We start from the raw sequence: 27437 nt of genomic DNA, 5'->3' as shown, positions 1-27437 counted from the left end.
ATGCACTGCACCGACATGCTCACTATACACCATGCACTGCACCGACATGCTCACTATACACCATGCACTGCACCGACATGCTCACTATACACCATGCACTGCACCGACATGCTCACTATACACCATGCACTGCACCGACATGCTCACTATACACCATGCACTGCACCGACATGCTCACTATACACCATGCACTGCACCGACATGCTCACTATACACCATGCACTGCACCGACATGCTCACTATACACCATGCACTGCACCGACATGCTCACTATACACCATGCACTGCACCGACATGCTCACTATACACCATGCACTGCACCGACATGCTCACTATACACCATGCACTGCACCGACATGCTCACTGTACACCATGCACTGCACCGACATGCTCACTATACACCATGCACTGCACCGACATGCTCACTGTACACCATGCACTGCACCGACATGCTCACTATACACCATGCACTGCACCGACATGCTCACTATACACCATGCACTGCACCGACATGCTCACTATACACCATGCACTGCACCGACATGCTCACTATACACCATGCACTGCACCGACATGCTCACTATACACCATGCACTGCACCGACATGCTCACTATACACCATGCACTGCACCGACATGCTCACTATACACCATGCACTGAACCGACATGCTCACTATACACCATGCACTGCACCGACATGCTCACTATACACCATGCACTGCACCGACATGCTCACTATGCACCATGCACTGCACCGACATGCTCACTATGCACCATGCACTGCACCGACATGCTCACTATACACCATGCACTGCACCGACATGCTCACTATACACCATGCACTGCACCGACATGCTCACTATACACCATGCACTGCACCGACATGCTCACTATACACCATACACTGCACCGACACACCCACTATGCACCATGCACTGCACCGACATGCTCACTATACACCATGCACTGCACCGACATGCTCACTATACACCATGCACTGCACCGACATGCTCACTATACACCATGCACTGCACCGACATGCTCACTATACACCATACACTGCACCGACTTGCTCACTATACACCATGCACTGCACCGACATGCTCACTATACACCATGCACTGCACCGACATGCTCACTATACACCATACACTGCACCGACATGCTCACTATACACCATGCACTGCACCGACATGCTCACTATACACCATACACTGCACCGACACACCCACTATGCACCATGCACTGCACCGACATGCTCACTATACACCATACACTGCACCGACACACCCACTATGCACCATGCACTGCACCGACATGCTCACTATACACCATACACTGCACCGACACACCCACTATACACCATGCACTGCACCGACATGCTCACTATACACCATGCACTGCACCGACATGCTCACTATACACCATACACTGCACCGACATGCTCACTATACACCATGCACTGCACCGACATGCTCACTATACACCATACACTGCACCGACACACCCACTATGCACCATGCACTGCACCGACATGCTCACTATACACCATACACTGCACCGACACACCCACTATACACCATGCACTGCACCGACATGCACACTATACACCATGCACTGCACCGACATGCTCACTATACACCATGCACTGCACCGACATGCTCACTATACACCATACACTGCACCGACACACCCACTATGCACCATGCACTGCACCGACATGCTCACTATACACCATGCACTGCACCGACATGCTCACTATACACCATGCACTGCACAGACACGCCCACAATGCACCATGCACTGCACCGACACGTACACTATGCACTGCACCGACACGCCCACTATGCACTGCACTAACAAGCCCACTATGCACTGCACCAACATGCACACTATGCACCATGCACTGCACCGACACACCCACTATGCACCATGCACTGCACCGATACACCCACTATGCACCATGCACTGCACCGACATGCTCACTATACACCATGCACTGCACCGACATGCTCACTATACACCATGCACTGCACCGACACACCCACTATGCACCATGCACTGCACCGACACACCCACTATACACCATGCACTGCACCGACACGCCCACTATGCACCATGCATTGTACCGACATGTACACTATGCACTGCACCGACACGCCCACTATACACTGCACTAACAAGCCCACTATGCACTGCACCAACATGCACACTATGCACCATGCACTGCACCGATACACCCACTATGCACTGCACTGACACACCCACTATGCACTGCATTAACACACCCACTATGCACTGCACCAGGAGCTGAGAGGAGCAACAATCGTGGGCCCGCGCCTCTCCTGCGCTACACACTAAGCCCACTCATTGCAGTGGGCACCATGTAGCACCTCTCTTCCCCTGTGGAAGCGCTGTGGAAAAAGTGAAGACTTACCAGAGGACAGCTGGAGATCGCAACATCAGGAGGCCGCAGATCCCCTAATTATCGGGGCATCACGGCAACAAAAGGACTTGTCCACAGAGGAGCGCGAGGCTCAACATTGTACCCAGAGGCATGGGCGTACCTAGCGAGGGGCAGCTGCCCCCCCCCCAGAAGCAGGGGCACGCACCTATTATGACCTGTCTGTCAGGTAGCGGGTGCGTCAGGCAGAGCGGATGGTGAGGAGAGGGCAGGGTGGCACAGTGCATCGGCACCTGCCAGCCACTAGTACCGCAGGGCAGGCTGAACACTGCTCCCGCAGCCGCCCCTAGCAGGAGCTGTAAAATCCCGTCCTCAGTGCCTGCCGGCCGCTCTACACCGCAAATCAGCACCGCGGGGACTGGACTGGAGCGATGACATCATCACTCTGCGCCCCGTTGTGTGGAGTCCTGCAGTGCAGAGCGGCCGGCACAGTCACAAGCTGGGGAGATGCCGGGAGGCTGCGCTGCTGCCACAAGGAAACAAATGTAAATATTAAATCAGACAGTCTGGGGGGCTGTTGTATATGATGGGGGGGGCTGAATATGGGAGCCCTATGGGGCTATGCCTTATATGAGATACAGCCCCCCATAGGGCTCCTATCATGTGAGCCCTATGGAGGGGCTGTATATGATATGGGAGCCTTATGAGGGGCTGTATATGAGATGAGAGTCCTATGGGGGGCTGTATATGAGATGGGAGCCCTATAGGGGGGCTGTATATGAGATGGGAGTGCTATGGGTGGACTTGAGATGGGAGCCCTATGGAGGGGCTGTATATGATATGGGAGCCCTATGAGGGGCTGTATATGAGATGGGAGCCCTATGGGGGGCTGTATATGAGATGAGAGTCCTATGGGGGGCTGTATATGAGATGAGAGTTCTATGGGGGGCTGTATATGAGATGAGAGTCCTATGGGGGGCTGTATATGAGATGAGAGTTCTATGGGGGGCTGTATATGAGATGAGAGTTCTATGGGGGGCTGTATATGAGATGAGAGTCCTATGGGGGGCTGTATATGAGATGAGAGTCCTATGGGGGACTGTATATGAGATGGGAGCACTATGGGGGACTGTATATGAGATGGGAGCACTATGGGGAGCTGTATATGAGATGAGAGCCCTGTGGGGGGCTGTATATGAGATGGGAGCCCTATGGGGGGCTGTATATGAGATGGGAGTGCTATGGGGGGCTGTATATGAGATGGGAGCCCTATGGAGGGCTGTATATGAGATGGGAGTCCTATGGGGGGCTGTATATGAGATGAGAGTCCTATGGGGGACTGTATATGAGATGGGAGCCCTATGGGGGGCTGTATATGAGATGGGAGTGCTATGGGTGGACTGTATATGAGATGGGAGCCCTATGAGGGGCTGTATATGAGATGGGAGCCCTATGAGGGGCTGTATATGAGATGGGAGCACTATGGGGGGCTGTATATGAGATGGGAGCGCTATGAGGGGCTGTATATGAGATGGGAGCGCTATGAGGGGCTGTATATGAGATGGGAGCCCTATGGGGGGCTGTATATGAGATGGGAGTGCTATGAGGTGCTGTATATGAGATGGGAGCCCTATGGATGGACTGTATATGAGATGGGAGCCCTATGAGGGGCTGTATATGAGATGGGAGCGCTATGAAGGGCTGTATATGAGATGGGAGCCCTATGGGGGGCTGTATATGAGATGGGAGTGCTATGAGGTGCTGTATATGAGATGGGAGCCCTATGGATGGACTGTATATGAGATGGGAGCCCTATGAGGGGCTGTATATGAGATGGGAGCGCTATGAAGGGCTGTATATGAGATGGGAGCCCTATGAGGGTCTGTATATGAGATGGGAGCCCTATAGGGGGCTGTATATGAGATGGGAGCCCTATGAAGGGCTGTATATGAGATGGGAGCCCTATGAGGGGCTGTATATGAGATGGGAGCCCTATAGGGGGCTGTATATGAGATGGGAGCCCTATGAGGGGCTGTATATGAGATGGGAGCCCTATAGGGGGCTGTATATGAGATGGGAGCGCTATGAAGGGCTGTATATGAGATGGGAGCCCTATGAGGGTCTGTATATGAGATGGGAGCCCTATAGGGGGCTGTATATGAGATGGGAGCCCTATGAGGGGCTGTATATGAGATGGGAGCGCTATGAGGGGCTGTATATGAGATGGGAGCGCTATGAGGGGCTGTATATGAGATGGGAGCGCTATGAGGGGCTGTACATGAGATGGGAGCCCTATGGGGGGCTGTATATGAGATGGGAGCGCTATGGGTGGACTGTATATGAGATGGGAGCCCTATGGGGGGCTGTATATGAGATGAGAGCACTATGGGTGGACTGTATATGAGATGGCAGCCCTATGGGGGGCTGTATATGAGATGGGAGCCCTATGGTGGGCTGTATATGAGATGGGAGCACTATGGGGGGCTGTATATGAGATGGGAGCCCTATGGTGGGCTGTATATGAGATGGGAGCCCTATGGAGGGCTGTATATGAGATGGGAGTCCTATGGAGGGCTGTATATGAGATGAGAGTCCTATGGGGGACTGTATATGAGATGGGAGCCCTATGGGGAGCTGTATATGAGATGGGAGTGCTATGGGTGGACTGTATATGAGATGGGAGTGCTATGGGTGGACTGTATATGAGATGGGAGCCCTATGAGGGGCTGTATATGAGATGGGAGCCCTATGAGGGGCTGTATATGAGATGGGAGCCCTATGGGGGGCTGTATATGAGATGGGAGCGCTATGAGGGGCTGTATATGAGATGGGAGCGCTATGAGGGGCTGTATATGAGATGGGAGCGCTATGAAGGGCTGTATATGAGATGGGAGCCCTATGGGGGGCTGTATATGAGATGGGAGTGCTATGAGGGGCTGTATATGAGATGGGAGCCCTATGAGGGGCTGTATATGAGATGGGAGCCCTATGAGGGGCTGTATATGAGATGGGAGCCCTATGAGGGTCTGTATATGAGATGGGAGCACTATGGGGGGCTGTATATGAGATGGGAGCCCTATGGGGAGCTGTATATGAGATGGGAGCCCTATGAGGGGCTGTATATGAGATGGGAGCGCTATGAGGGGCTGTATATGAGATGGGAGCGCTATGAGGGGCTGTACATGAGATGGGAGCCCTATGGGGGGCTGTATATGAGATGGGAGCGCTATGGGTGGACTGTATATGAGATGGGAGCCCTATGGGGGGCTGTATATGAGATGGGAGCCCTATGGGGGGCTGTATATGAGATGAGAGCACTATGGGTGGACTGTATATGAGATGGCAGCCCTATGGGGGGCTGTATATGAGATGGGAGCCCTATGGTGGGCTGTATATGAGATGGGAGCACTATGGGGGGCTGTATATGAGATGGGAGCGCTATGGGGGGCTGTATATGAGATGAGAGCACTATGGGTGGACTGTATATGAGATGGCAGCCCTATGGGGGGCTGTATATGAGATGAGAGCACTATGGGTGGACTGTATATGAGATGGCAGCCCTATGGGGGGCTGTATATGAGATGGGAGCACTATGGGGGGCTGTATATGAAATGAGAGCCCTGTGGGGGGCTGTATATGAGAAGGGAGCCCTATGGTGGGCTGTATATGAGATGGGAGCACTATGGGGGGCTGTATATGAGATGGGAGCGCTATGGGGGGCTGTATATGAGATGGGAGCCCTATGGGGGGCTGTATATGAGATGGGAGCACTATGGGTGGACTGTATATGAGATGGCAGCCCTATGGGGGGCTGTATATGAGATGGGAGCCCTATGGTGGGCTGTATATGAGATGGGAGCACTATGGGGGGCTGTATATGAAATGAGAGCCCTGTGGGGGGCTGTATATGAGATGGGAGCCCTATGGTGGGCTGTATATGAGATGGGAGCCCTATGGTGGGCTGTATATGAGATGGGAGCACTATGGGGGGCTGTATATGAGATGGGAGCGCTATGGGGGGCTGTATATGAGATGGGAGCCCTATGGGGGGCTATATATGAGATGGAAGCCCTATGGGGGGCTGTATATGAGATGGGAGCCCTATGGGGGGCTATATATGAGATGGGAGCCCTATGGGGTGCTGTATATGAGATGGCAGCCCTATGGGGGGCTGTATATGAGATAGGAGCCCTATGGGGGGCTATATATGAGATGGGAGCCCTATGGGGGGCTGTATATGAGATGGGAGCCCTATGGGGGGCTATATATGAGATGGGAGCCCTATGGGGGGCTGTATACAGTATGTGTTTGTGGGGGGGGCTCTAGGACCCGGAAGCACCATGTGACCGGTGTTTTTGCCCGGTCACATGGTGCTGTTTAAGGTCCTGCGCTGCAGAAATGCAGAAATACGCAGCTGTGAATGCGCCTTTTTCTTGAAAACATCTAATCTTCCGAATGTCTTCCAGTGATAATTTATTAGTTTGCTTCTTCTTTACATTTAGAAGACCTCGAGGCGCCGCCATGGATAGAAGAGACTGGCTCCAAAAACGTAAGTGACGTAATATCTGTAGGAAATGAAATTGAGAGGACGCGACGCAGCCACGAGACCGTTACCATAACTTCCAGGTGTATAATAGTGATCACTGATGAGCGAGCGCAATCATCACTATTCGCATTATCCGTTATTCGGATGTGTCCATCAATATGGCTCTGACACAATCTGACAGCTCCATTCACTACATAAAGTGAGCGGGCACTCAGTGACAGCAGGATGAACATTAGGCTCTCTCTGGGGGGCTCCTTCACCTTTTCCGGTCTAATATTTTACAACCTGAACGACCATGGCTTGCCCCCCCCTAGTGTTGATCCAGGGTACGCCCATGCCCAGAGGTGTAGTTACCTGATGCGATGCTCATGCCGGGCAGGTCCAGAAGAAGCAGCGGTTCTGGAGCCAGTCCCTCCTCTACTGACGGGGTGCCAGGGCCAGAATTAAAGTTCAGGATACTTTATATCACTGGGGTTATAAAGCTGTGATGGATGCAGGGTCCGGGTTATGGAAGGTGCAGACATTTGTCCCAATATCCAGGTGGAGTGATGGGTAAGAGGCCCCAGACTGGAAGAAGCGATGGTTCTAGATGGTGGAGACAATGTTCTGGGTTCTCTAGAACATTCCGGGCTGCAGAGTTGTACATGGAAAAGTTCACAGATGTTTCCTCCACGAATTTACCTGATGGAGAGAAACACAATGAATGCAGAGAAACAAGTCCCGGCCTCCGCTGCCGCAGGTAGATAGCGCCCCTGCGCACCCGATCTCCGCTACCGCAGATAGATAGCGCCCCTATGCACCCGATCTCCGCTACCGCAGATAGATAGCGCCCCTATGCACCAGATCTCCGCTACCGCAGATAGATAGCGCCCCTGCGCACCCGATCTCCGCTACCGCAGATAGATAGCGCCCCTGTGCACCCGACCTCCGCTACCGCAGATAGATAGCGCCCCTATGCACCCGATCTCCGCTACCGCAGATAGATAGCGCCCCTATGCACCAGATCTCCGCTACCGCAGATAGATAGCGCCCCTGCGCACCCGATCTCCGCTACCGCAGATAGATAGCGCCCCTGCGCACCCGACCTCCGCTACCGCAGATAGATAGCGCCCCTGTGCACCCGGCCTCCGCTACCGCAGATAGATAGCGCTCCTGTGCACCCGACCTCCGCTACCGCAGATAGATAGCGCCCCTATGCACCCGATCTCCGCTACCGCAGATAGATAGCGCCCCTGCGCACCCGATCTCCGCTACCGCAGATAGATAGCGCCCCTATGCACCCGATCTCCGCTACCGCAGATAGATAGCGCCCCTGCGCACCCGATCTCCGCTACCGCAGATAGATAGCGCCCCTGTGCACCCGGCCTCTGCTACCGCAGATAGATAGCGCCCCTGTGCACCCGGCCTCTGCTACCGCAGATAGATAGCGCCCCTGTGCACCCAACCTCCACTGCCGCAGATAGATAGCGCCCCTGTGCACCCGACCTCCGCTGCCGCAGATAGATAGCGCCCCTGTGCACCCAACCTCCGCTGCCGCAGATAGATATTCTGGTACATAGGAGCAGTATTATAGTAGTTATATTCTTGTACATATGGAGCAGTATTATAGTAGTTATATTCTTGTACACAGGAGCAGTATTATAGCAGTTATATTCTTGTACATAGGGGCAGTATTATAGTAGTTATATTCTTGTGCATAGGGGCAGTATTATAGTAGTTATATTCTTGTTCATAGGGGCAGTATTATAGTAGTTATATTCTTGTACATAGGGGCAGTATTATAGTAGTTATATTCTTGTACATAGGGGGCAGTATTATAGTAGTTATATTCTTGTACATAGGAGCAGTGTTATAATAGTTCTATTCTTGTACATAGGGGCAGTATTATAGTAGTTATATTGTTGTATATAGGGGACAGTATTATAGTAGTTATATTCTTGTATATAGGGGGAAGTATTATAGTAGTTATATTCTTGTACATAGGGGCGATATTATAGTAGTTATATTCTTGTACATAGGGGCAGTATTATAGTAGTTATATTGTTGTATATAGGAGCAGTATTATAGTAGTTATATTCTTGTACATAGGGGCAGTAATATAGCAGTTATATTCTTGTGTATAGGGGCAGTATTATAGTGGTTATATTCTTGTATATAGGAGCAGTATTATAGTAGTTATATTGTTGTATATAGGGGACAGTATTATAGTAGTTATATTCTTGTACATAGGGGCCAGTATTATAGCAGTTATATTCTTGTGTATAGGGGCGGTATTATAGTAGTTATATTCTTGTATATAGGAGCAGTATTATAGTAGTTATATTGTTGTATATAGGGGACAGTATTATAGTAGTTATATTCTTGTACATAGGAGCAGTATTATAGCAGTTATATTCTTGTATATAGGAGCAGTATTATAGTAGTTATATTCTTGTACATAGAGACAGTATTATAGTAGTTATATTCTTGTGTATAGGGGCAGTATTATAGTGGTTATATTCTTGTATATAGGAGCAGTATTATAGTAGTTATATTGTTGTATATAGGGGACAGTATTATAGTAGTTATATTCTTGTGTATAGGGGCGGTATTATAGTAGTTATATTCTTGTATATAGGAGCAGTATTATAGTAGTTATATTGTTGTATATAGGGGACAGTATTATAGTAGTTATATTCTTGTACATAGGAGCAGTATTATAGCAGTTATATTCTTGTATATAGGAGCAGTATTATAGTAGTTATATTCTTGTACATAGAGACAGTATTATAGTAGTTATATTCTTGTGTATATGAGCAGTATTATAGTAGTTATATTGTTGTATATAGGGGACAGTATTATAGTAGTTATATTCTTGTACATAGGGGCCAGTATTATAGCAGTTATAATCTTGTATATAGGAGCAGTATTATAGTAGTTATATTCTTGTACATAGGGGCAGTAGTATAGTAGTTATATTCTTGTGTATAGGGGCGGTATTACAGTAGTTATATTCTTGTATATAGGAGCAGTATTATAGTAGTTATATTCTTGTGTATAGGGGCGGTATTATAGTAGTTATATTCTTGTGTATAGGGGCGGTATTATAGTAGTTATATTCTTGTACATAGAGACAGTATTATAGTAGTTATATTCTTGTGTATAGGGGCAGTATTATAGTGGTTATATTCTTGTATATAGGAGCAGTATTATAGTAGTTATATTGTTGTATATAGGGGACAGTATTATAGTAGTTATATTCTTGTACATAGGGGCCAGTATTATAGCAGTTATATTCTTGTGTATAGGGGCGGTATTATAGTAGTTATATTCTTGTATATAGGAGCAGTATTATAGTAGTTATATTGTTGTATATAGGGGACAGTATTATAGTAGTTATATTCTTGTACATAGGAGCAGTATTATAGTAGTTATATTCTTGTACATAGAGACAGTATTATAGTAGTTATATTCTTGTGTATAGGAGCAGTATTATAGTAGTTATATTGTTGTATATAGGGGACAGTATTATAGTAGTTATATTCTTGTACATAGGGGCCAGTATTATAGCAGTTATATTCTTGTATATAGGAGCAGTATTATAGTAGTTATATTCTTGTACATAGGGGCAGTAGTATAGTAGTTATATTCTTGTGTATAGGGGCGGTATTACAGTAGTTATATTCTTGTATATAGGAGCAGTATTATAGTAGTTATATTCTTGTGTATAGGGGCGGTATTATAGTAGTTATATTCTTGTGTATAGGGGCGGTATTATAGTATTTATATTCTTGTACATAGAGACAGTATTATAGTAGTTATATTCTTGTGTATAGGGGCAGTATTATAGTGGTTATATTCTTGTATATAGGAGCAGTATTATAGTAGTTATATTGTTGTATATAGGGGACAGTATTATAGTAGTTATATTCTTGTACATAGGGGCCAGTATTATAGCAGTTATATTCTTGTGTATAGGGGCGGTATTATAGTAGTTATATTCTTGTATATAGGAGCAGTATTATAGTAGTTATATTGTTGTATATAGGGGACAGTATTATAGTAGTTATATTCTTGTACATAGGAGGAGTATTATAGCAGTTATATTCTTGTATATCGGAGCAGTATTATAGTAGTTATATTCTTGTACATAGAGACAGTATTATAATAGTTATATTCTTGTGTATAGGGGCAGTATTATAGTGGTTATATTCTTGTATATAGGAGCAGTATTATAGTAGTTATATTGTTGTATATAGGGGACAGTATTATAGTAGTTATATTCTTGTGTATAGGGGCGGTATTATAGTAGTTATATTCTTGTATATAGGAGCAGTATTATAGTAGTTATATTGTTGTATATAGGGGACAGTATTATAGTAGTTATATTCTTGTACATAGGAGCAGTATTATAGCAGTTATATTCTTGTATATAGGAGCAGTATTATAGTAGTTATATTCTTGTACATAGGGGGCAGTATTATAGTACCGTGTTTCCCCGAAAGTAAGGCCCTGTCTTACATTAATTTTACCCCCAAAAGTCCCACCCTGCCTTACTTTCGGGGGAGGCCTTACATTGGAAAAAAAATGACAATCCTCCCCCCTGCAGCCTCCCCATTGTTTGAGAGTCTGGCATCCACCCCATCCTCCCCCCTGCAGCCTCCCCATTGTTTGAGAGTCTGGCATCCACCCCATCCTCCCCCCTGCAGCCTCCCCATTGTTTGAGAGTCTGGCATCCACCCCATCCTCCCCCCTGCAGCCTCCCCATTGTTTGAGAGTCTGGCATCCACCCCATCCTCCCCCCTGCAGCCTCCCCATACAGTGGTTCTGCCCCCCACTCTGCCACCACACACACTGACACATACGGTACCGGTACAGCCCCACACGGCACCCACACACATATCGTACCGGTACCGTACACACACACACACTGACACATACAGCCCCATACGGCACCCATACACATACCATACACATACCATACACATACCATACACATACCGTACACATACCGTACGCACACACACAGACACACACAGAGAGGGTTTCGGAACTTACCGTTACTTTCCTTCTGTTTCGATCTCCTCTGCGGTGCCGGGGGGACGATTCAGATGCCAGGGACGCTGGACCAATCGGAGCGAGCAGGCGGTGACGTCGCGGCTGATTTCGGCCAATCAGCTGCGAGCCGGCTGACTGGCCAATCGCAGCTCGAGCTGAGGGCCAATCAGCTGCGAGCCGGCTGACTGGCCAATCGCAGCTCGAGCTGAGGGCCAATCAGCTGCGAGCCGGCTGACTGGCCAATCACAGCTCGAGCTGATGGCCAGCAGGGAGCCTTGCGGGGGCCATTCATCGGAGGCGGACCACGGGTGGCACGAGACTGGAGAAGGCCTGGATGGAGCGAGGGAACAGCGGCAAGTTCCTGTACTGTCCCCAGTGACCCCACCCATATGCGGCCTTACATTCCCCGGGCCCCCCGCTACCCTGCCTTACAATCGGGGGGTGCCCTACATTGGCGGACCCCCCCGAAACCCCCACCCTGCCTTACTTTCGGGGGGGTCCTACTTTCGGGGAAACACGGTAGTTATATTCTTGTATATAGGGGGCAGTATTATAGTAGTTATATTCTTGTGTATAGGGGCGGTATTATAGTAGTTATATTCTTGTACATAGGGTAGTATTATAGTAGTTATATTCTTGTGTATAGGGGCGGTATTATAGTAGTTATATTCTTGTACATAGGGGCAGTATTATAGTAGTTATATTCTTGTATATAGGAGCGGTATTACAGTAGTTATATTCTTGTATATAGGAGCAGTATTATAGTAGTTATATTCTTGTGTATAGGGGCGGTGTTATAGTAGTTATATTCTTGTACATAGGGTAGTATTATAGTAGTTATATTCTTGTGTATAGGGGCGGTATTATAGTAGTTATATTCTTGTACATAGGGGCAGTATTATAGTAGTTATATTCTTGTATATAGGGGCGGTATTACAGTAGTTATATTCTTGTATATAGGAGCAGTATTATAGTAGTTATATTCTTGTGTATAGGGGCGGTGTTATAGTAGTTATATTCTTGTGTATAGGGGCGGTATTATAGTAGTTATATTCTTGTACATAGGGGCAGTATTATAGTAGTTATATTCTTGTGTATAGGGGCAGTATTATAGTAGTTATATTCTTGTGTATAGGGGTGGTATTATAGTAGTCCTATCCTATATAGATCCTTACTTTCAGTCCATTTATGTTGTTTCTATTCTCTCTTCTGGGAGTTATTAATATGAGCCGTTATTTTCTGAAGAAGGAAATGACTTATTGTGAGGACATTTTCTTCCTTCTCTGTTACAGGCGCAGAACGGTAAGTTCCATGCAGAATTAATTATCCTCTCCGTTCTCTCTACACCACAAGATTTGCTCCATTTAGAGAAATATGCTTTATAACTTTCCCATAATCTGCAGCTGATTACACGTAATTACATTCAGTGACAGATATTTAAAGGGATACTCCACTTTGCTTTAGTTGTCCTGCCTTTAGCTTTGCTGAAATTCTACAATATTGCTGTATGCAGTGATGTAATATGTACAGAAAATGCAATAAAGCAATCAGCGCTGTGCACAGAGCCGGCCTCTAGCGGTGCATGCCCCGCCTCCCTCGCTGGTGATTGACAGCACCAGCTTGTCTGAACTCTCTATGACATTAGTGCTCACTTCAGACAAGCCTGTGCTATCAATCACCAGCGAGGGAGGCGTTGACATGTAACAGTGCCCTGTCCTCTGAGGATAGCCTACAGTGCAGCATCCGCCAGTTGGATCATGTTGTGACGACCTGGGTGGGTTTTCCACCTCCTTCCCCTCCATTATGTGACCTCTGTAACACTCCTTGACTAAAATCTGAAGACATTTGTAATCGTTGACGAGACTCTTCCACCCAATACTGAAGACGCCGCGTTGTACGATGACATTCACACTTTGAGCTGATTCCTGCACATTAATAAACTGCGGATATCTCTTATTTCTGATGTCGCAGTCTCAGGACACCAAGACGACATTTCTCCATATAATGTGGATGAAAAAGAAAGGGCTGCAGGGGAGGAGGCCAGTCCCCAATATCTGGACCCTCACTGCTTTATCTTCTCTTGTAAGGTAAAATGTCTATCTACACGTATGAACACAGTCTCATCTGTCCAAGGAACCGCCATGGGGTTGATAAGGCAGTAAGACCCTCATTGCAGATTCTAATACAACAATAATGCTTAATACAGACACAATTTGCTTAACACAGTTTAATTGGTCGCGATGACCCGTAGACTCTCAGTGAATAAAATACCAGTTTGTACCAGGCACACCTATGATTATATTACTGTAATAAAGATAATTACGTACAGAATAATTTTCCACAAAGATACATATTGATCAGCTATTACGTATCTATGCTGAAGCTGCAGATGTCAGGAATAATAATAAAATATGATCATGCGATGCATTAGCTCATAATGAACTTTGCCCATATGTCTGTATAAATATGGGTCCGATAATAAAGAAGCTATGGTATCTGCCATCTCTAGACTCATCATTGTGTCTGTCAGGTGGCATACGGTTGTAACCTTACCAACCGATTTGGCATCCATCCAATATATCTGAAGTGGTCTCCTTCGACCCCAAAAGTATCAACTCGACAGGGTCTACATGGAGTCCAAGATGTGATTTAATGCTCCTAAATATTTAAGGCATTTTAATAGTCCTAGCACTGCACAAAGTGGAGGGTCTGTAGCTCTCCTAATTGCATCCTTTGCCTTAACCCCCTAGACGACATGTGTACATGTAGCTTCTGAGCAATGCATGCAATGAAGTGTGAAGCAATGCCTTCATATACACAGTGCATGGGAATATATAACTACACTCAATTGTTTTATTATAAATTAAGTGTAGCAATGTTTACAGAACAAACATCTGGTATAACAGCATCATCTAACAGCATTTCTGTGGTAACTAGAATCTGTATGTTTTATTATGCAATACAGTATTGCATTTTCACGTGTTAACCACTAGAGGTCAGCACAACAGACAAGCTATTATAGTATCAGACATCGGGGTGTGAGACTCAATGTCATCATCTTATCAGCAGCTCAGCCGAGCCTAGATAAGAGGCAGATCAGATATTACACAGAGACATGGCCAAGGAGTGAGAAAGCAAAACACAGGGAGGTCATAACGGCTGCTCATCAGATTACAGGGGGGGGGGGGGGGGCTGACCATCTAATGTGCAGGGGAATCTCCTGACAGGTGATATTAGGGGATGGAAGAATCAGGGGCTGAAGTTCATGTCTAATCTTGTACTATCGGGAGATAAGGACAAAGGAGGAGGACAGAGAAGTATGGAAGAGGACAGAGGAGTCTATAGGAGGATAGAGGAGTCTGAAGGAGGACAGAGGAGTCTGGAGGTGGAGGGAGGACAGAGGAGTCTGGAGGAGGAAGAGGAGAATAGCGGACAGAGGAGTTTGGAGGAAGAGAACAGAGAAGTATGGAAGAGGACATAGAAGTCTGGAGGAGGAGTGAGGATAGAAGAGTCTACAGGAAGGAGGACAGAGAAGTCTAGAGGAGGAGGGAGGACAAAGGAGTCTGGAGAAGGAGGACAGAAGAGTCTGGAGGAGTAGGACAGAGGAGTCTGGAGGAGGAGGACAGAGAAATATGGAAGAGGACATAGAAGTCTGGAGGAGGCCTGTGGACAGAAGAATCTATAGGAGGAGGGAGGACAGAGGAGTATGGGGAATGAGGGAGGACAGAGGAGTCTGGAGGAGGAGGAGGGAGGACAGAAGGGTCTGGACATACAGTAGGTCTCTAGCAGCAGCTGATCTTCCCTCTCTGCATCCAGAACACATGTATACATAAGCGAGGCCAGGGTACTTGGGGAGTTGGGAAGATAGTTGGCGGCAGACACTATCTAAGGGGCATGAGATAAATGTTCCATGCAGGGGTGTAACAATCACAGAGGGAGCGACTTTGGCCGGGCCTGTGCGGGAGGGGTCCTGCCGATGCCAGCGCCTTGTGCAGCTGGATGTGCGTCTGAGGATACACATACAGCTAAAATGTATTACAGCACAAAGACCCATCCAGCCCCTGCACTGTAACACACACCGACAGCCAATCAGAAGCTGGAGCTCACGTCGACGTGCCAGTCACAGGCGGCACATAGCAGTGACGTCTTGTGCGCACAGCAGCACACCAATGTCAGCTGCCGGCTCCTGCGCCGGCTACAGAAGAGAACACTGCGCGTAGTGGGAGTGGAGGAAGCTGAGAAGAAGGTTGGTTTTTTTAAAAAAAATGTGTTAGGCTATGTGCGCACTTACCGGATTTTGCCGCGGATTTTCCGCGGATTTGCTGCATGTTTCGCTGCAGAAAATGTTCATAACATCTCTGCAGTGAATCACCAGCAAATCCTATGGAGAAAAAAAATCCTGTGCGCACTGGGCGGAATTTGACAGCTGCATGTTTTGCTGCGGGAATCCCGCAGCAAAAACAAGTGCATGTCACTTCTTTTCCGCACATCGCTGCGGGATTTCACTCCATTGACTCCAATGTTAATCATGAAATCCCGCAGGGAATAACGCAGGCAGCAAATTCTGTGCGGTTCACTGCGTTTTCCTGCGTTATTCCCTGCGGTATTTCGCGGTTTACCTCCGGTAATGTGCATCGCTTGTCTGCGGTTTTGCAGGGAAGTGATGTCATTACAGGAAGAGGAAGCCGTGCAGAGTAAACACAAACACATCAGACACAGAACACATCACAGACATCACACACACACAGACACACACAGACACACACAGACATCACAGACATCACACACACACACAGACACATAGAACACACATAGAAAAAAAAACGGAAATATAGAAAACAAAGAACGTGGGCTCCGCTGCATATTTACCTTCCAGCCGAGGTAAGCACACAGCGGCGGCCCGGTATTCTCAGGCTGGGGAGGGAGAGGGGCAGGGATAATGTCCCCCGCCTCACTCCCCCTCCCGCAGCCGAGAATATCAGCCGCAGCTCCCCCGGCACTGTCGCATGCATTATGCGGCAGCACCGGCGTGTCCTCGGCTCTTCTTGCCACCGTGTAGCAGTGGCAGCAAGGTAATACAAGGGGTTATCGATGGTGGGGGACCACCGCCATTAACTCCAGGCTTGATCATGGCAGCGTCTATGAGACAGCTGACATGATCAACCCGTAAGTAAAGTGAAAAAAACACAGACACCGAAAAATCCTTTATTTAAAATAAAACAAACAAGCCTCGTTCACCATTTTATTAACCCCTCCCGCACCAAAGCTCCGGCGTAATCCACCGCTCCGGCGTAATCCACCGCTCCGGCGTAATCCACAGGTCCTGCGCTGCTTACATCCAGCCGCGACTGACACTGACACAGCGCTGAATGAAAGCAGCAGACAGCAGAGGTAATTACCGGTCATTTCCCACGGCCGGTAATGTGAACTCACTGCCGACCGTGGGAAATGCAGCGATCTGTCATCTATCTATCCCTCTATCTATCTATCCCTCTATCTATTCCTCTATCTATTCTTCTATCTATCTACTATCTCAGAATTAAATGACTTTTTTTTTCTTTTTTTTTTTTCAATGTGCTTTATTGCATTGAATGCAATAAAGCACATCCCAACCCGCACGCGGCAAAACCGCGGCAATACCGCAAATAATACCGCGGTAAATCCGCAGCAAACCGCGGCAAACCGCATGCGGTTTTCGGGTGCGGTTTCCCGCGTTTTTTTACCGCGGGTGCGGTAATCTTTGAGAGCATGCAGAATTTTCTCAAGAAAATTCCATTTCCCAGTGCGCACAAGGCCTTAGAGAATAGCAACAGAACGAAGGAGATACATTCCAGGAAGGGGCTCAGGAGGGGGACATTATACCAGGATGGGCTGAAGATGGAGGACATTATACCAGGAAGGTGCCCATGATGGAGGACATTATACCAGGAAGGTGCCCATGATGGAGGACATTATACCAGAATGGGCCCAAGTTGGAGGACATTATACCAGAATGGGCCCAAGTTGGAGGACATTATACCAGAATGGGCCCAAGTTGGAGGACATTATACCAGAATGGGCCCAAGTTGGAGGACATTATACCAGGAAGGTGCCCAAGATGGAGGACAGTATACCAGGATGGGTCCAGGATGGGTGACATTATACCAGGAAGGTGCCCAGAAGGGCCAATGTGCAATGTAAAGTTCTCTGAATGCAGCCTGCAGTGTAAAGAATGGAGGTCTTCATTTGAGTTGCCATGGATACGTACTCTGGTGTATTTGTGCACATGATGCACTTTTCCCTCCAATACAGTGATCTTTAACCGTGAACACGCCAGCAGCAAATGCATGATGGAAGCTCAAAAACAGCGGGAGAGTCAGAGGTGGGGACCGTGCTGTGATCTACACTAGATATCACATGAATGCATGTAAAATATCATATAACCAGACACAGCACGAGAGGCCCCTGGGACCTGCAGCCAAGACTAGTGTGAAACCTCCATGCTTTACACTGCAGGCAGCATCCAAAGACATGGAGAGCAATACAGAGTGATTCTCCCGTGTGATGTCACAGCCAAATACAATACAATCAGAACCTCATGATTTATGGGGGAGCACCCCCAGATTTCTGGAGTCCTCCGCAGAGCGCCATCGCGTACTATAACAGTGTCTTCAGAGCTCACAGATCAGCGCTGGCAATCTCGCCGGCCTCTCCCTATGTCATCCAGATGTGCATGATGTCATCTCCAGATCTGTGGCCACCGCACATTGTGCTGGAGTCACCCGAGGAGAGCGGAGGCTCTAAGCAAGGATCGCCTGGAGGCTGCAGCGCGCGGATCCCAAATATCAGGAGCCCGGAGAGACTGGAATAATGCTGCAAGTGTGCAGAGAAAAGGCATCCACAGGCGGATCCCAGACTGCCACCCAGCCTCCACCGAAACCACTCACACTGCCACCCAGCCTCCACCGAAACCACCCTCACTGCCACCCAACCTCCACCAAAACCACCCTCACTGCCACCCAACCTCCACCAAAACCACCCACACTGCCGCCCAGCCTCCACCGAGACCACCCACGCTGCCGCCCAGCCTCCACCGAGACCACCCACGCTGCCACCCAGCCTCCACCGAAACCACCCTCCCTGCCACCCAGCCTCCACCGAAACCACCCACACTGCCACCCAGCCTCCACCAAAACCACCCACACTGCCACCCAGCCTCCACCGAAACCACCCTCACTGCCACCCAGCCTCCACCGAAACCACCCTCACTGCCACCCAGCCTCCACCGAAACCACCCACACTGCCACCCAGCCTCCACCGGAACCACCCACACTGCCACCCAGCCTCCACCGAGACCACCCACACTGCCACCCAGCCTCCACCGAAACCACCCACACTGCCACCCAGCCTCCACCGAAACCACCCACACTGCCACCCAGCCTCCACCGAAACCACCCACACTGCCATCCAGCCTCCACCGAGACCACCCACACTGCCACCCAGCCTCCACCGAGACCACCCACACTGCCACCCAGCCTCCACCGAGACCACCCACACTGCCACCCAGCCTCCACCGAGACCACCCACACTGCCACCCAGCCTCCACCGAAACCACCCACACTGCCACCCAGCCTCCACCGAAACCACCCACACTGCCACCCAGCCTCCACCGAAACCACCCACACTGCCACCCAGCCTCCACCGAGACCACCCACACTGCCACCCAGCCTCCACCGAGACCACCCACACTGCCACCCAGCCTCCACCGAAACCACCCACACTGCCACCCAGCCTCCACCGAAACCACCCACACTGCCACCCAGCCTCCACCGAGACCACCCACACTGCCACCCAGCCTCCACCGAGACCACCCACACTGCCACCCAGCCTCCACCGAGACCACCCACACTGCCACCCAGCCTCCACCGAGACCACCCACACTGCCACCCATCCTCCACCGAGACCACCCACACTGCCACCCAGCCTCCACAGAGACCACCCACACTGCCACCCAGCCTCCACCAAAACCACCCACACTGCCACCCAGCCTCCACCGAGACCACCCACACTGCCACCCAGCCTCCACCGAAACCACCCACACTGCCACCCAGCCTCCACCGAGACCACCCACACTGCCACCCAGCCTCCACCGAAACCACCCACACTGCCACCCAGCCTCTACCGAGACCACCCACACTGCCACCCAGCCTCCTCCGAGACCACCCACACTGCCACCCAGCCTCCACCGAGACCACCCACACTGCCACCCAGCCTCCACCGAAACCACCCACACTGCCACCCAGCCTCCACCGAAACCAACCACACTGCCACCCAGCCTCCACCGAAACCACCCACACTGCCACCCCAGCCTCCACCGAGACCACCCACACTGCCACCCAGCCTCCACCAAAACCACCCACACTGCCACCCCAGCCTCCACCGAGACCACCTACACTGCCACCCCAGCCTCCACTGACTCCTCCCCCACTGCCCCCCAACCTCCACTGACAGCTGCCACCCTGCCTCCACCGACACCTCCCCCACTTCCCCCCACCGACATCTCCCCCACTGCCCCCCAGCCCTCTACTGACACCTCCCCCACTGTCCCCCAGCCCTCTACCGACACCTCCCCCACTGTCCCCCAGCCCTCCACCGACACCTCCCCCACTGCCCCCCAGCGCTCCACCGACACCTCCCCCACTGTCCCCCAGCCCTCTACCGACACCTCCCCCAGCTGCCCCCCAGCCCTCCACCGACACCTCCCCCACTGCCCCCAGCCCTCCAGCGACACCTCCCCCACTGCCCCCAGCCCTCCAGCGACACCTCCCCCACTGCCCCTAGCCCCCTACATCATAGATAGAGTAAGTAGCCAGATTAAAAGCAGTAAAAAAGCAAGGTGTGAACGTAGTCTAAGGCTATGTGCGCACTTTGCGTTTTTCCATGTGTTTCCGCAGCGTTTTCAACTGCAGCGTTTTAATGCCAAAATGCATGCGTTTTGATTCTCAAGCAAAGTCAATGGGAAAGTGGGATTTCTTGTGCGCACAATGCTGTTTACAATGCAGCGTTTTAGTAGCAGAAAATTTGGCAAAAACTCAGCGTTTAAAGAAGCAGAATTCAATTGTTTTTGCCATTTGGGCAGCGTTTTGCTAACATTAGAGTCAATGAGAAGATGCAAAATCCATTCTACATCAAAATCCCAGCGTTTTACCTGCTTTTTTTGACAATTTAAATGCATGCATTTTTTACATTATATTAAGGGCATGATATGTCCCTTTACACACAGAGTCCAATTATTACATTTATGAAAATCAATAATATAACGTTATTTTATACATAAATATTAACAGTTATCATTTTAATAAAATCTGCTATTTTGTGTATGATTTTAATCATGATATTCGTTATCATTTTTTTCCCTTTTTTTCATAGGGTTTGAATGTTAAAACTTTATTATTTGTCATCAAAACGCATCTGACTATAAGCAATGAAAAAGCACATAAATCGCGGTAAAAATGAGGTAAAAACGCAAGCGTATTTATAGCGTTTTTGTGGTCAAAAGCAAATTTGGCAAAGACCATTTCTGCAACAGGATGCGTTTAGAACGGCAACTACCTCAACGCAAAGTGCGCACATAGCCTAAAGGCTACTTTACACGCTGCGATATCGGTCCCGATATCGCTAGCGTGGGTACCCGCCCCCATCTGTTGTGCGTCACGGGCAAATCGCTGCCCGTGCCGCACAACATCGCGCAGACCCGTCACACGCACTTACCTGCCTGGCGACGTCGCTGTGACAAGCGATCCGCCTCCTTTCTAAGGGGGCGGTCCGTGCGGCGTCACAGCGACGTCACTGAGCGGCCGCCCAATAGAAGCGGAGGGGCGGAGATGAGCGGGATGTAACATCCCGCCCACCTCCTTCCTTCCGCATAGCGGCCGGGAGGCAGGTAAGGAGAGGTTCCTCGTTCCTGCGGTGTCACACGCAGCGATGTGTGCTGCCGTAGGAACGAGGATCAACCTCGTTACTGCTGCAGTAACGATTTTTGAGAATGGACCCCCGTGTCACCAATGAGCGATTTTGCACGTTTTTGCAACGATGCAAAATCGCTCATCGGTGTCACACGCAACGGCATCGCTAATGCGGCCGGATGTGCGTCACCAATTCCGTGACCCCAACGACTCCGCATTAGCGATGTCGTAGCGTGTAAAGCCCCCTTAAGTGTGAGTGACGATGTCCTGCCTGGATCTCAGTGAAATGTGAAATCATCTGTTTACGATCTCCGAGGGAGGGAAATGGCAACTTCTCCAATTACAATTTATGGATAGAAATTGTAGTGACGACTCGATCCACTCTTCACATCGTCCATACTGCGGCGTCCTATGTATATTGATAACCACATCTCTCAGCAGGTGTCTTCTAATCAAACTCATAGTTCTTACAAATACAGACCACGTATTCTCCACAGCTGAGGGTTTGTTACAATTGCATCCCACATAGAGGGAAACACTAGTGATTTGTGAGCGTGCTCGGTACTCAGCCCTGATGTTTTTCAGCCAGTAAACGTGCGGTGATTTCCTGCTAATCAGGGTAATGACGTTTTTGCAGGGTTTTATTCCAATGAAAAGCTGGGAGATTGCATAACCCTCATGCACACCATTGGTTTTCTTTTTCCGATTGCAGTTTTTAAAGAAGCAGCGTGTCAAGTCTTTTACCATTTTTGTAACATTTAAATTAATGAGAAAGTGCAAAAACGCAGCAAAAATGCTACATGTGAACATAATCTAAGCATATGTTTTGTTTGTTTCATATTTTTTTCATTTTCCGTATATACTTGTCATTAAACAGAAAAGAATGTTTCCTAACATTTTTTTCCTGTAAAATCCATTTTTTTGTTAGTTTTGTATGGTTTATTGTCAGTCCATGATAGTGGCGTAATGCTCTGACAACATTCCCAGTAGCATCCTGGGAGTCAGATGTGTCCGGGCGTCTTCCCCATGATGTTCCCGGGGGTTCCATACATTTCAGTGGTTTTACTGCCCCCAGACCTCCCAGGGGTCTGCCACAAAGATGCTCAGGTCTCCCTTTGAATTCAGTACTCGAATTGAGCCCGTTTGAGCGTCCGACCTGCTCGATTCAGTACCGAGCACTTGTGCATTTCAGTGCTCACCCATCACTAGTAAACACTCCAGGAGCACAAATTTCCCTTGTGTTCTGTCAAATGGTGCAGATAGGGCTAATTATACATCTGTTTTGGAGGCCCCTTGATCCATCCAAAAATATGGAAACCCAACAGTCCCCATTGTGCTCTATGGGGGCCTTGCTGGTGTCCTCAATATGACAGATCAGGCACAGATGTTGATTTCATTGTCCTCCTATACTAATGCTGATAGTAAACTGTATCTCTCTGGACTTAGCTCACATGAGATTAGTTTGGCTACACTGTAACAAAGTCTCAGCTGTAAGAAGTGTTAGGTCAGGACAGGTTTTCCATCTTTGGAGATAAGGCTGCTTTCACGCATCAGTTTTTTGCAATCAGGCACAATCCGGCGCTCTACAGAAAAAGCATCCTTTTTTTTCGCCGCCGGATGCGTTTTTTGCTCATTGACTTGAATTAGCACGCGGATTGTGCCGTATTGCCTTCGTTGCGTCCGGTTTTTGCCGGATGCGGCATATTTATCCGATGCGGCGGCCGGGTGGAATGTTGTTTGCAGCGTTTTTGTCTGTGGCGAAAAACTGCATCGCGCCGAATCCGGCAAGATTCAGCGCGATTTACAATGCAAGCCTATGGACGCCGTATGCGGTGGGATGCAGCAAAAAAACGCATCTGGCTTTTTGAACTGCGCATGCTCAGTATCAAACCGGATCCGTCAAAAACGGATGGGCCGCATGGAAAAACTTATGCAACGGATCAGTTTTTTTTGCCGCATACAGTGCATAGGATTTTGAGCCGGATTGTGTCTGATGCAAAAAAAAAACAAAACTGATGATGTGTGAAAGCAGCCTAAATAATGAATGTTACATTATTCGTTACTCCCAGTCCCAATTTTTGCATCTATTTAAGCTACAATGTTGCAGATTCTCCCCATTCCTGACAAAGGAAGATAACTTCTCTGAATTGCAGTCCCCATTGGTGTTTTTTTTTACACCACAAATTTTTTTGAACATTTTAGAGCTGCCACAACATTGTAATAAAAGTTGCAAAAAAACTTAAAAGACAAAAATAAAGAGCGTTGGTGATTTTGTTAATGATTAATGAACCACTTGCGTCACTTTAAAGAATTTAGCACAGAAAACGGCACAAGAAGAAAAGTGACTCAACCCCTCCACACACAAGTGATGAATCGGCCCAAAGTAAGGTTTATTTACAATCAATGGAAAATCTTTAATCTAGAAACCATAAATATTTATGATAAAGGTTTGTATCCACCACATCCAGAGGAATTGAGCAAAAATATTGCCAGAAGCAAAACACATCCGATTCTGCCTGGTATCTGATGCTGGAGATAAGATAAGGGCCGCAGCTGATAACTGCATTTATATAGTAATTATTAACGGCTGTAATGGGCCAGGTAAACACCGCAGCTGATAAGAGGCAGCTCCTGCCAGTGCACAGCCTGGAGGACAGAGGATGGCGCCATCACATGGGCACAACCAGCAAAACCTCTACATATGGATCACGGTGAGGCCAGGGGCTAATGGCAGCTACTACACTGCCCATGGGGGAGCCCCCATCCCACGTCATGGCCCCACCACCTGCACTGCTATACAGGACACTGCCCCAGGCCTGTGTCAGTCCTCACTGCAGTCTTCACATGCTACTCAGTGAGATCAGGATGACATATAATCCTCATCAATGTGGACCCAAAACAAGTGAACACAGAAGATACTGTCATCAGGATCAGTGACAATGTGGCACCTGGATGGAGATGGACCCTCACCCCAGAGGACACAAGAATGCCCCACTTATATCAAGAAATGACAAAAATCCGAAGAATGTAAAGTGCTCCGAACCTTAAGACGCTCCATAAGGGGCAGCGATGGCCTGAAATATTCTCCTTCCTCCAAGAAGGAAAAGCTTCCAAATCTGAAAGTACAAGAAAATAAAACCGACAAATATCATAAAATGATATAGCAAAGAATCTAAGAAAGGAAGTCTCTGACCACACGTGTATGTGACCCCAAAATAATACCGCTATCTGGTGCCCCAAGGGTTAGTCATATCAGGTGTGAGTGTGATCACATCATGGTATCTGTGATGTCACCACCAGGGGGCGGGGCTGACAACCTCTCACATGATATACAGGCTGGTTGTCAGTAACATGAGCGGGGCTGACAACCTCTCACATGATATACAGGCTGGTTGTCAGTAACATGAGCGGGGCTGACAACCTCTCACATGATATACAGGCTGGTTGTCAGTAACATGAGCGGGGCTGACAACCTCTCACATGATATACAGGGTGGTTGTCGGTAATGTGAGCGGGGCTGACAACCTCTCACATGATATACAGGGTGGTTGTCGGTAATGTGGGCGGGGCTGACAACCTCTCACATGATATACAGGGTGGTTGTCAGTAATGTGGGTGGGGCTGACAACCTCTCACATTATATACAGGCTGGTTGTCAGTAACGTGGACGGGGCTGACAACCTCTCACATGATATACAGGGTGGTTGTCAGTAATGTGGGTGGGGCTGACAACCTCTCACATTATATACAGGCTGGTTGTCAGTAATGTGGGCAGGGCTGACAACCTATTGTTTTAGATTTTCCACCATTTCAGGTACACAGCTGCTGCGCAGACCTATGTGTTTCCAAAGTAACAGATTACACATAAATCCTGCGCTGTCTGATCCCCTTGGTTTCTCCGCTGTGTTCTCTCGGGATGGGTGATACAGCGTGCTCTCAGGATGGGTGATACAGTGTGCTCTCGGTATGGGTGATACAGCGTGCTCTCAGGATGGGTGATACAGCGTGCTCTCGGGATGGGTGATACAGCGTGCTCTCAGGATGGGTGATACAGTGTGCTCTCGGTATGGGTGATACAGCGTGCTCTCAGGATGGGTGATACAGCATGCTCTCGGTATGGGTGATACAGCGTGCTCTCAGGATGGGTGATACAGCGTGCTCTCGGGATGGGTGATACAGCACCACACTCCGCAGCCTGTAACCATTGGACGCACATAGATCTGCAGCAGAGCTTCTCACAAAAATAAGGCTGTTGATAAATTGGTAACAGATTTCCCACTAGATCCATTCACCCATCTCTGGGACGGCCAGTCTTGGCATTGTGGGGATCATGTTTAGATTACAACTGGGATCCATTACAAAGCGGATGAATTCTGGAGGGTCGGCCTCATTTACAGCAGTGTGAACAGAACCGAAGTCTTTGTGATAAAGCCAATGTGCGGCGGTGGGGGAGGGGAGGCCATGGTTCTGCTGATCACGTGACACATGTGTGCGATATGTGGCTATCTCTGCGGTGCACACACTGGACACAGCGCCTGCTAAGGAGATAAAAATCCCACAAATGACGAGGACAAAAACCTACAATGTATCACAGGAAGCCAAACAGAATTATATGCAAATGCAGAAGTATTCACACCCTATGTGGCAGAGCACAAGTTCGGCCCGCCATGTGCAGAGGACCGTGCACTGGATACAACTGACAGATGCGGAGAGTTGTAGAAACACATTGCTAACGAAGTGACAATATACAGAGGAGTATAAAGAGGATAAAGAGAGGAGGAGAGACGGGCAGCGTCGTATGTGTGACGCGCAGCACAAGATGATAGTCACCGAAGACGTGTTCTGCAAGAAAAGAAGCACAATGCTCTGCAGAGTATCAGACAGACTTCTGCCCCAACAGCAGTTTCCTTCTCCAATCACCTCTGTCCTCCTCCTCCAATCACCTCTGTCCTCCTCCTCCAGACTCCTCTGTCCTGTTCCTCCAATCACCTCTGTCCTCCTTCAGACTTCTCTGTCCTCCTCCTCCAATCACCTCTGCCCTTCACCTCCAAACTCCTCTGTCCTCCTCCAATCACCTCTCTCCTCCTCCTCCAGACTCCTCTGTCCTCCTCCAATCACCTCTGTCCTCCTCCTCCAGACTCCTCTGTCCTCCTCCAATCACCTCTGTCCTCCTCCTCCAGACTCCTCTGTCATATTCCTCCAATCACTTCTGTCCTCCTTCAGACTTCTCTGTCCTCCTCCTCCAATCACTTCTGTTCTTCTCCACCAGACTCCTCTGTCTTCCTCCTCCAATCACCGCTGTCATTCTCCTCCAGACTCTTCTGTCCTCCTCTTCCAATCACCTCTGCCCTTCACCTCCAAACTCCTCTGTCCTCCTCCAATCACCTCTGTCCTCCTCCTCCAGACTCCTCTGTCCTCCTCCAATCACCTCTGTCCTCCTCCTCCAGACTCCTCTGTCCTCCTCCAATCACCTCTGTCCTCCTCCTCAAGACTCCTCTGTCATATT

At 48.9% G+C, this 27437-nt stretch overlaps 1 protein-coding gene across 9 annotated transcripts in view; it reads right to left on the bottom strand.

The window, feature by feature from the left end:
* The window catches only part of LOC142256902 (CMP-N-acetylneuraminate-beta-galactosamide-alpha-2,3-sialyltransferase 4-like), a 165250-nt gene that overhangs the window by 112116 nt on the left and 25697 nt on the right, over positions 1–27437 (bottom strand). For 5 of the 9 annotated variants that reach the window (XM_075328884.1, XM_075328886.1, XM_075328883.1 and 2 more), the window contains exons 2-3: positions 24975–25047; positions 7305–7631 (exon numbers count right to left, since the gene is read on the bottom strand). Coding sequence is in view for 2 of the 9 variants with exons in the window: in XM_075328881.1 (XP_075184996.1) it covers positions 24975–24989 (15 nt within the window). In the remaining 7 variants the exon portion in view is untranslated. The remainder of the gene's footprint in view (positions 1–7304; positions 7632–24974; positions 25048–27437) is intronic. The other 4 variants (XM_075328881.1, XM_075328882.1, XM_075328885.1 and 1 more) reach the window with 2 other exon arrangements.

This window comes from Anomaloglossus baeobatrachus, chromosome 11, assembly GCF_048569485.1.
Source record: "Anomaloglossus baeobatrachus isolate aAnoBae1 chromosome 11, aAnoBae1.hap1, whole genome shotgun sequence".
Taxonomy (NCBI): Eukaryota; Metazoa; Chordata; class Amphibia; order Anura; family Aromobatidae; genus Anomaloglossus; species Anomaloglossus baeobatrachus.
The sequence above is the reverse complement of the archived record's forward strand: the minus strand, read 5'-3'. Positions and strand labels throughout refer to the sequence as shown.